At 28.7% G+C, this 10,128-nt stretch overlaps 2 protein-coding genes across 2 annotated transcripts; one reads left to right on the top strand and one right to left on the bottom strand.

Annotated features, from left to right (window-relative positions):
* The first annotated feature begins 1,692 nt into the window (after positions 1–1,692).
* LOC122626940 lies at positions 1,693–4,659 on the top strand. The gene is made up of 7 exons (XM_043807560.1): positions 1,693–2,260; positions 2,425–2,669; positions 2,804–3,126; positions 3,198–3,441; positions 3,522–3,802; positions 3,993–4,239; positions 4,394–4,659. The coding sequence occupies exons 1-6, from the start codon at positions 2,182–2,184 to the stop codon at positions 4,228–4,230; spliced, it is 1,410 nt and encodes a 469-aa protein (XP_043663495.1). The 5' UTR covers positions 1,693–2,181; the 3' UTR covers positions 4,231–4,239; positions 4,394–4,659.
* A 285-nt stretch (positions 4,660–4,944) lies between these two features.
* Positions 4,945–7,304, bottom strand: LOC122626943 (protein lethal(2)essential for life-like). Its single transcript, XM_043807563.1, has 2 exons — positions 7,107–7,304; positions 4,945–6,466 (listed from the first exon to the last, which is right to left on the bottom strand). The coding sequence occupies exon 2, from the start codon at positions 6,404–6,406 to the stop codon at positions 5,885–5,887; it is 522 nt and encodes a 173-aa protein (XP_043663498.1). The 5' UTR covers positions 6,407–6,466; positions 7,107–7,304; the 3' UTR covers positions 4,945–5,884.
* Between the last annotated feature and the right edge of the window lie 2,824 nt (positions 7,305–10,128).

Below are 10,128 nucleotides of genomic sequence, written 5' to 3'. Positions count from 1 at the left end.
TTTTGTTATGTCTCAAGACTCAAGTTTTGTATGAAAAAAAGAAAAAATAAAAAAATATATATATATATAGAATGCCAAATATTTAGTTGCTCTCGACACACTTCGTTTTCGATTTTAAAGAATATTATTACCTTTGGTACATATAAACATATGCCTGTTAAATGATGATCTATCGTATAAATGTAAATGAAATAATATGTAAAGCAGCAAGACAACATAAGATGTTTCATTATATTCCATAAATTATAAAATATCTTTACTAGGACATTGAAAAGACCTTCTATTTTGAATGTGTGCAGGCTTATTCACTGGTATCCACTAAACAGGCCTTTAAATAATAAATTTTTTAATATAGAGTAAAAATATAAATGTAAGGATATATATATATATATATATGTGTATGTATATATGTGTATATATATATATATATTTATATATACATACACATACATACATACATACATACATATATATATATAATGACAGATATTTCAGGTTTGTGTTCAAATCATCTCTCCCATGTTAAATTTTATAAAATAAACAAAAACAATAGGCTGCCTGATATATTTAAATGATATAATATAAATTATATACATATATATCTATATATATATATAATATATATACTACTATATATATTTACATATAGTAGTATATATATATATATACTACTCTCTAAGAATATACATAGGTAATCGACAGCCTATTGTTTTTGCTTCTAAGATCACAATATATGCCTTATTTTATTTTGATGGTGCAACATGTGTGTTTAAATTCAAATAATATTGAGCTTTATGTTGAATACATTTGCAACAAGTACTGTAAAATATATTCATTAAAACACGATTAAAGTCATATGCATTAGCTGCAAATTGATTCTCTATTTCTCTCTCTCTCTCTCTCTGTCTCTCTCTCTCTCTCTCTCTCTCTCTCTCTCTCTTTCTCTGTCTCTCTTTCTCTATTAATATCTATATTTTATACAAATATAATATAATCTGTAATATAGTTATTTGCTTGTCTTCAAAAAAAAATAATAACCACGAGATAATAATTAAAAATTTTCGATACTATTCGTAATATAGATCAATAATGACCTATTATTTCTTTTTCCTTTCTGAAGTATATTTATTAAGAAAAAAATTAACATAATAACGTATAATAATATTCATTAAGATGAAACATAGATAATATATATATATATATATATATATATATATATATATAATATATATATAAAAAGAAAAAAAATTGTATTAGTATCACCCAGATTAAATTTATTATAATTAACTACCTTTCCTCTTCGTAATTAATTGCTCTATTACTCTTTATTAACATATTGCTAAATGAAACCGGAAATTGACTATAAAATTATATACATACATGCATATAAAAATATAAATTTTTATATATATAAAAAAAGATATATATATATATATATGCGCATAAATTTATTGGTAACATACTGCGAAATATAAGATTATGTTACTTATCCTACAAAAGTTTATCGCTAAATATTCGATGTCCCTTTTTATTTCATTTCTTTAATAGACGGAATGTCGATGCACTTTCAGGATTGATGATAATGTATTTGTGTGTCTATATGAGGATTAGGCAGGCAGATTAACTTGCACTCCATACATGTAAGGAGTGCAATACATATAAAGATATATATATAAGATACATACATGCATTAATGACATTATTAACGTATAAACTCAATGATATGGTAAGTGGTAGTAGTAATAGCAGCAGCAACAGTAGTAGTAGTAGTAGTAGTAATAATAGTAGTAGTAGTAATAGTAGTAGTAGTAGTAGTAAGCTTTGAAAAGGAAATGCTAAAAGAAGAAGGGAGGACAGGGGGCCCAGATCCCAGATAAAGCGGTTGACCCTCGCCCCTTCAATGACCTGCGAGATATCGTTAGACTGAAAATCACTGACGACGTATGTACCACAGTCATATGTGTGTTCGTCGACCAGCAAACAAGCCATGGTGCTGATCATAGTCTTAAAAATATTTCGAAACGGATAAACAGAGGATGCTACTCGCATGAGAACGCGTATTGAAAATATTCGGTTCGATAGACAATAAATTCAATTTATTATAAAATTTTCATATAATTTTCTTTTTCCGTTTTCTCTCTCTCTCTCTCTATATATATATATATTCTCGTAATCTCAAACATGCGAGCTCTTTACAAATATTTTTTCCTCGTATCTTATTGTTCTTTGATTTGCCACGCCGAGGATTCCAAAGTTGATGGTAAGTTTTCATTTTTGATTTTTTCTTGATGTATCGTATTTTTTTTTTTTTTTTGTCATTTCTTTTTTAATTGTACGATTTCGTAATTTATAAGATTTCTTTTCTTCCTTGATATGTATATATATATATGTAGTTATTGAACTAAAAGTCTGCGAAAATTTTAGCCAAAGCAGCGAAACAAATCGCCGCTGGTGAAAAACGTCTTGGAGATCATATTCGTGCGATCTTGAAACATTATCAGCAATATGATCCAGTTGGATTACCCGGTGCTCCAATACCCGATCCCATGCCAGTGCCGGATATGAAACATTCTTTTTCCATGTATACCATGAATTTCAAACAAATCAACGTTTATGGATTATCCAAATTTCGTATTGAACATATCAAATCTGAATTGGCATTGATGCAGGTATGATTAAAAGAAATTAAGTATTTCGTTCAGTTTATTTATAATAATAATAAAAAAAAAAAAGTAATAAATGAAATATTACATCTTATATAATATATGTACATACATACATATATATTTTTTTTCCCCTTAAGGTTTCGGCCGCATTGAGTATTACGAGACTCGACATTCGTGGATTGTATACCCTTGCATCCTGGCTTTCAAGATCAGCTGGCAATTTTACTGTAATATTAACAGGAGTAAATGTCGAAGGTGTTGCAAGATTGGAAGTTGGAGTTGATGGTAAATTACAAGCACAAAACATCGACATGGATTTAACTTTCGAAAACATCGATATGGACTTCAAGAATCTTGGCTTTTTGGGATCCGTTTTTCAAGGTGTTATCAATTCTGTAGGCGCTTTTATATTCGACAGTATTAAACCATTTATTTTGAAGGAAGTTAATACTAATATGAGGTAAATATGGATCCAAAATCTCGAGATAAATTTGAATGAAAAAAATGTTAATTGTGGGAAAATAAATTTAGAGGGGAGGTGAACAAGCAGATATCTCAGTTACCACAGTATTTCCCAAATTCGATATCACCGTTCGATATGGCAGTAGCCGAGGGTCGTAGACAAGTTTCACAAATGGGTTACGATCCATTTAAGGTAAAGGATTATAGTCAAAGCGTTGGTATTTTTACCGTGACGTCATCGCACACTTGGATCACCGGATTGGCAAGTTTCTATCGTATGGGTAACATCACGCTTACCATGGAAAATGGGACCGTAAGTTTATCTATTATTATAGAAATATACAAATTTTAACGGGGAATTGAAAATTAATGATTTTTCTTTCGTTGTCAAAGGTATATGCGGTTTTGGATGTTGGAACACAAGAGATCGAGGGAAGAACGCATTGGGAAGTAAGCGTAATTGGTGGCGTCCTGTCGAGAGCAGGTACGGTGTCCTTCACCGTTCAATATTTCAGAGTTCAACTGAATTTAAGTCAACCACTTGATACACGTAAACGACCAACTTTGGAAGAACTCGATTTGGAATTGGGTAACATACAAGCGCGAATACATGGTGCCGGTACTCTTGATTATGTTATGGAAGCGAGCATCAATATAATACCAAATCTTTTAAGGTATTAATCGATTATTGATCATTCTAAAATCTAAATAATAAATCCTACTAAAGATGTTATAATTACAATTATAATTTGTTTGTCGTATATAAGTAATATAAAATATCAATTTTCTCCTGGGTAAAATATAAATGATACTTTTTAATAATTTATATATTTAATAAATACTTTATGAATTTTTTATATATAGGTATCAAATAATGGATGCGATCGAGGGACCTCTCAAGAAACGAATACAAGAAGAATTAAATAAAATAGACGTCGAAAAGCTTATTAATGAAAAAATACCGGAAATAGAAGAACAAGCCAGGCTGATGCAAGGATTATCTCCACCCGATGAAATTATCTTGGAAGATCCTGTACCTTCACAAGTTCCAGATGATCTAACTCCGTTCTCTGAAAGCGAAGAGGAACGAGGACCTTCGTAAATATTAAACGTAAATACAAACTGAGAAAAACACAGACAGAGAGAGAGAGAGAGAGAGAGAGAGAAATATATACATATATATTTTATAAAAAAAAAAAAAAAAATACATAACATATATGATGCCTACATTTTGAGATTAATATAAATTCTGTTTTTCTAATCAGGCGTGGCTTTTTGCCAGACAATTACTCTCTATGTACTGCAGTACATACAAGTCTATGCAGTCAGTACATAATGTAAACCTATGTAACAGGTACGGAAATGATTAAAATAAAACATCCAAGTGTGATTCAAGTAACGAATTATCCGAGGATGTGATGTAACATACTCTGCTTGTAGATAAATTATACGAGAAACGTAGTTACGTAAGAAGAAAATCAAATTTGGTATGTGATGTTAATTGTCAATAAAAATTAACATTTTCAAGATATTTATAATGTGCGTTTCGATCGATCTAGAAATAGTAATAGAATTTTTCTGGAAAATGAATAATAAATAAAAAAGAGTCGAAGAGGAGAATATTTATATTTTATACGTGACAATATTATATTTATTGAAAAGCCTAAGAAAAGTGAAAATATATTTTCGAATATTGAAAATTACAATTATGTGTGTGTGTGTGCGTGCGTGCGTGCGTGCGTGTGTGTGTGTGTGTGTGTGTGTGTGTGTGTGTGTTGGTGTGAGTGGGTGTAAGTATGTATGTATATGCAAAGTCTTAATATTTTTCCTTTAATAACAGTTTGTTACGTGTATTTGTATTATGCATTCATTATGTATTTATAATTATGCATTCCATTCTATCCATACAACATAAACATTTTTCAGATAAGTATCACATAATGAGACACATGTATACGTGACTCGATTTCAATTATCTCATAACAGTAATTCTCGGAACATACCTATTACTTGTATAATACATCATTGAAACTCTAATTCTGAAAGTGAAAAGGAAAATATTGACAATTGCCATATAAATGAAATTCGAATTAACAACCGATATTTATCAAATATAAAAAAAAAAAAAAAAGAAAAAGTAATAATCCAGGAATCTTCATACATAGTTTCTCTTTTCTTCTTCTTCTTTTTCTTTTCTTTTTTTTTTTGTTTTTTTGTTTTTTTGTTTCATCATTTATCTTCAATCGATATACGAGAATATTGTTAACACAATTCATATAATAATTAAAATACTACAAATATTATAATATTCTTGTATAACAAGTAATAATTTAGAATGATATACAACTATATTACAAAGCCATTAAGCTAGTATAATATATTATAATACCAACTACAGAAAGATAGATAGATAAAGATAGATAGATAGAGAGAGAGAGAGAGAGAAAGCAAAGATTTCAAATATACCCGCGAATTTTTGAATGCACGTCGAAATCCAATCTCATTGTTATCTCGTACATATTAATTGATCTTAATCGTTAATTGATCCAAAAATTAACGAAACAAAAATCTATCATTTAGAAGTACAAATAAGCGAATAAAAGACGGGTAAGTAATCGAATATTTCGCTAATATTATTGAGTTGATATCAATTAGAAAAAGAATAAGATTATTGTATTTGAAGTTGTAAACGAATGATTGTTTTTTTCTCTTTCTTTTCTTTTCCTTTTTTCTTTTTTTTTTCTTTCTTTCTTTCTTTAGACTTTGATGGCAGGTCTGTTTTGACGTTCAATCGGAACGATTCTTTCGCCAGGAGCAGGTAAAACAAGTCTTGGTGCAGTGATAGTTAGAATGCCATCGGATGATAAGCTTGGTCTAACATGGCCGATATCATAACCTTGAGGTAGTTGATATCGTCGTACGAAATGTCGTGAGATATAACCATGTTGATCTTTCTTCTCCTCGTGTTTACCCTCAATGGTAATACATTTGTCATCTGTTCTAACGGTTATTTCCTCCGGTGCAAATTGTTGCACATCGACGATCACTCTGTACTTATCTTGGCCCTCTTCGACCTTTGCCGAACCTCCTACTTGTTGTTCTAATTCCTGGAATACTTCGCGCCAAGGACGAAAGAATTCTTTAAATGACGGTAATGCTGGTGGCGAAGGAAAATCGTGTGTCGTTGATAAACGTTGAAAATGTTGTTCCAATTCACGATGAAAACGGTCCATTTCGTCCCACCAATTACGAAACATAGTACTCGGTACTAATGCCATTTTATATCGAATTTTTTTTTCGTTCTTTTTTCTTTTTCTTAATTTATTCTTTTATGGTTTCTGTAGACATCAATAAAATGGCAAAGTTAAGATAATTTTACTCGTTATTCGTATCATCGATAGAGTAGTATTTGGATCGTATATATCTATATCTATATCTATATGTATATAATATATAATATATATATATAAAAAATTTTATTTTTTCAAATAATTATTAGAAAGAAAAGTTGGGAGAACTTTGAAAAAGGAAAGATGGAAAGTAAAAAGAAACAGAAAATAAAAAACAAGATTACTTTAATATCGATTTACTTGTACGACATTCGTTCGAATTGATAAATATTACGATTGCGTACTTACGAACAACGTATTACATCTTATAAATTAATTGTGATATCGAAATAACGTAACCACGATGTTTTTCGCGTTTTTCTAAATTTCTCCCATTTGAAATGAATATTTATACGTAGAAAAAAAAAACAAGAGAAACTTTATTTCTTAATCATCTTTATTTCTTATTATTCCCGAATTTAATTGTTTTCTAATTACGACAAAGAAAAAGAAACGAATCGCAATAATCTTTCGAACGAAAGGAAACAGCTAATTGGTCGACGTAAGTCAGTCGCGAAGAACGTTAGCCAATGAACGAACGATATCTCAAATACTCTAGAGAAATTTAATCAAATCGTAAAAGACGTACCTTTTTAACCGTTAGATCGTATTTTGTCAAGGTTCACGGTGTTAATTGAACGCACACTCGTATATATTCGTTTAATTTATTTCGATCGTTAAAAACTTTATTTTTATCGTTAGTCACTCTTCGTGTATTTCGAAGTCGACTGATCGCTTTTCGAACTTAAACTAACTACGACTAACTTCGCCGCCCGTTTTATATTTGTCATGGCGGTCTTTTCGAGAGATTTCTAGGAGGCACATGCGCCAATCTATATAGAATCATTCTCGATAGATTTCCAACGACGGCTTAACTAAATTAATCACCCTAACGTATAAATACGTGCGTACGATGTACTTCTTTATAATCCAATAAATTTTGTTCTAAATTCTAAATATATCTCGTAGTATAATCTTTTTTTATCGTTTTACTCGTATCGTCAATTAAATTCGTCATAAATAAAAGATAAATATCAATCGATTCGCAATATATCACTTTAATTATTATTTTCAAATTGTCATTATAGCTTTTTTTTTCTTTTTCTTTTTTAATTATTCGTCCAAAAATTTCTCTCTTTTTTTGTTTATCATTACACTTGCAAGCATTATATCTACGTTTATAACGATACAAATGTTAATCGATTTATAATAAATTATTTTAATTATAACTTTCGAACTAGCCCTATATCATACTAATAAATTTCGTAAAGTTATGATTTCATACGCCATACAAAATTTTCATTTTTATTTATTTGAAAAAAATAAAATCGTCTACTTTTCTCATACGTTTATATTATTTTCTAATATTTTCAATATTACAAATAAGATCGTGTACGTTGCGATATAAGTGAAATTGTGTAATACATTGAAATACAAGTGATACTGTATTCTTAGTGAATTATAATGCATCAAGGAAGAAATTTGTAGATAAGAAAAATTTAATCCTAATGAAATATAAAATTAGGGAGCAATATGAATTGGTTTCGTCCCTGGCACGATTCCTCCGATGCTCCATCTCTCGGTCGCAACATGCATTTGTCACATCTTTAGATTTCCCCACTCATTTGTCACGTGATTTATATTTGTATTATTCTATGCGTATCTTTTGTGAAATGCATAGTGACGAGAAGATGTTTCTCGTTCTTTCGTTTCATACCAATGTATTCACGTAGAAGAAATTTTGGCTCGACACGACGATGTTACTTTCTATATTTTCACGTTAAATTATTTTTACAAAATAATAATTTTTAGATGTGTAATGCGAGTAAAATATGATTTCATACGCCTCGAATAAACAATTGACAATGCCATTGATTCGTTCATTTTTTTTTTTTTTTTTTTGATTTTCTTTTTTGATATTTTTAAATTTAATTACAGATATATTTCAATGAAATTATAAGATTTTATTTAAGAATAAATTATTACTTTTGCGTTCATAATCGATCATATTTAATAGTACGCACGTAACGATAATAACATTTTTTCCAGAACATTCCAATAAATCGTCTGTATATTCTGAGATAGATCAGAATATTGGAAAATGCGTTTCAATTATTATTACGAAAAGGATCTGTTCATTTGAAATTCAAAATAAAAATCTATAAGAGTGCCGATCATCTCCCGACCATTTTTGGATAAGACCAACGTGAAGTTAGATACATGATGACAATTGTGGATCGAGTAATCATGCATATTCATTAACCTATTTATAAGGATTAGTAAACAAACCAATCACTTATAATTTAATGTATATACATTTATACACATACACAAACCGATCAATTATAATTTAACGTATATAGATATATTTTGTGTTTATTTAGTTATCGCTTCTGATAAATGTTATACATTTTTTTATTTTTTAGAATCAATATATTAATATATACTTATTTTATAAAAAAAAAAAAAAAAAAAAAAAAAAATATCGCATGAAATTTGAATTACACGATACAGATATAAAAAAAAAAAAAAAAGACCAATTATAAACGATCATGCAAAAGAATCTTAGTCGAGTTATAAGGAAACTCGTTTTACAAATTTAATGTATGTAAGTAAATTTCAAAGTGCAACCTTGGCCGCACCTTTTCTTATAACCAAGAGATTTACCAAATTTGATTAATCAATGCGACATAAATCTTTATCTAATCGTCAAATGTGAAAACACAAAAATTTGTTGATAGTACGAATAAATAAAACTAACTTTAAGGTTAACTTCGACAGGTTTCTATCGTATAACAAATAATCGAGATGGCATTTGAGTCACACTTGAAACATAATATTGGAACGTAAACGTCATTCTCTTTTGCTTTTAGTACTATCGTTATTTTCATTGCAATGGAATCAAAACAGTCATCGAGGAAAACTTTGAGCTTGGCTATCGTCCAAAAATATATGCTCGAATTAAAACAAATCTCTACGTATATGCCTTCAAAACGCCATCTCGAGTATAAAACTAGTATCATGTACGAACTTTAACGAAGATTCTCGACGATTACCGAATACATAGCGAGGGAAAATTTGATATAAATTTTATCTTTTCTTCTTTTTTCCGACATATAAAATAAATATGAAAATTATTGTTATCAATATTATTATTATTATTATTATTATTATTTTACATTGATTTATCGTTATTTCTTTCAGATACATGATAAAATTTTATTGTATTTTTATTATACTTCACACGTAATAAGAAAATAAATTTTTTTGTAGAATATTCTCAATAGATATTTTTCTATATTCATTGTTTTAATAATAAACAATAATATGTTAAAAAGTTTCTGTATTATGTAACATGACCATATTTTTAAACTCTTAATACGGATATAACAAGCTAAGAAAATCTATTGTACACATATAAAAATATGTAAATATATATATAAAGGTGATCACATTTCTTATTAGGGAGAATTCCTCTATCTTAAATAAATCCCTGAATCTGTTAAACAAGTTTACATAATTTCATTAAAATATTAGAATATCGTAAATGTTATTAAACGTAACGTGAATATATAACACATTTTGTACTATTTATATTTGTACTTCTACGT

This window comes from Vespula pensylvanica, chromosome 2, assembly GCF_014466175.1.
Source record: "Vespula pensylvanica isolate Volc-1 chromosome 2, ASM1446617v1, whole genome shotgun sequence".
Lineage (NCBI taxonomy): Eukaryota > Metazoa > Arthropoda > Insecta > Hymenoptera > Vespidae > Vespula > Vespula pensylvanica.
The sequence above is the reverse complement of the archived record's forward strand: the minus strand, read 5'-3'. Positions and strand labels throughout refer to the sequence as shown.

What these genes read in the sequence shown, in the direction of transcription:
- LOC122626943 (XM_043807563.1), bottom strand. Translation starts at nt 6,406, where the DNA reads ATGGCATTAGTACCGAGTACTATGTTTCGTAATTGGTGGGACGAAATG.
- LOC122626940 (XM_043807560.1), top strand. Translation starts at nt 2,182, where the DNA reads ATGCGAGCTCTTTACAAATATTTTTTCCTCGTATCTTATTGTTCTTTG. An exon ending in GAAGTTAATACTAATATGAG is followed by an intron (nt 3,127 to 3,197) that starts GTAAATATGGAT and finishes AAATAAATTTAG; the next exon opens with AGGGGAGGTGAACAAGCAGA. An exon ending in TTACCATGGAAAATGGGACC is followed by an intron (nt 3,442 to 3,521) that starts GTAAGTTTATCT and finishes TCGTTGTCAAAG; the next exon opens with GTATATGCGGTTTTGGATGT.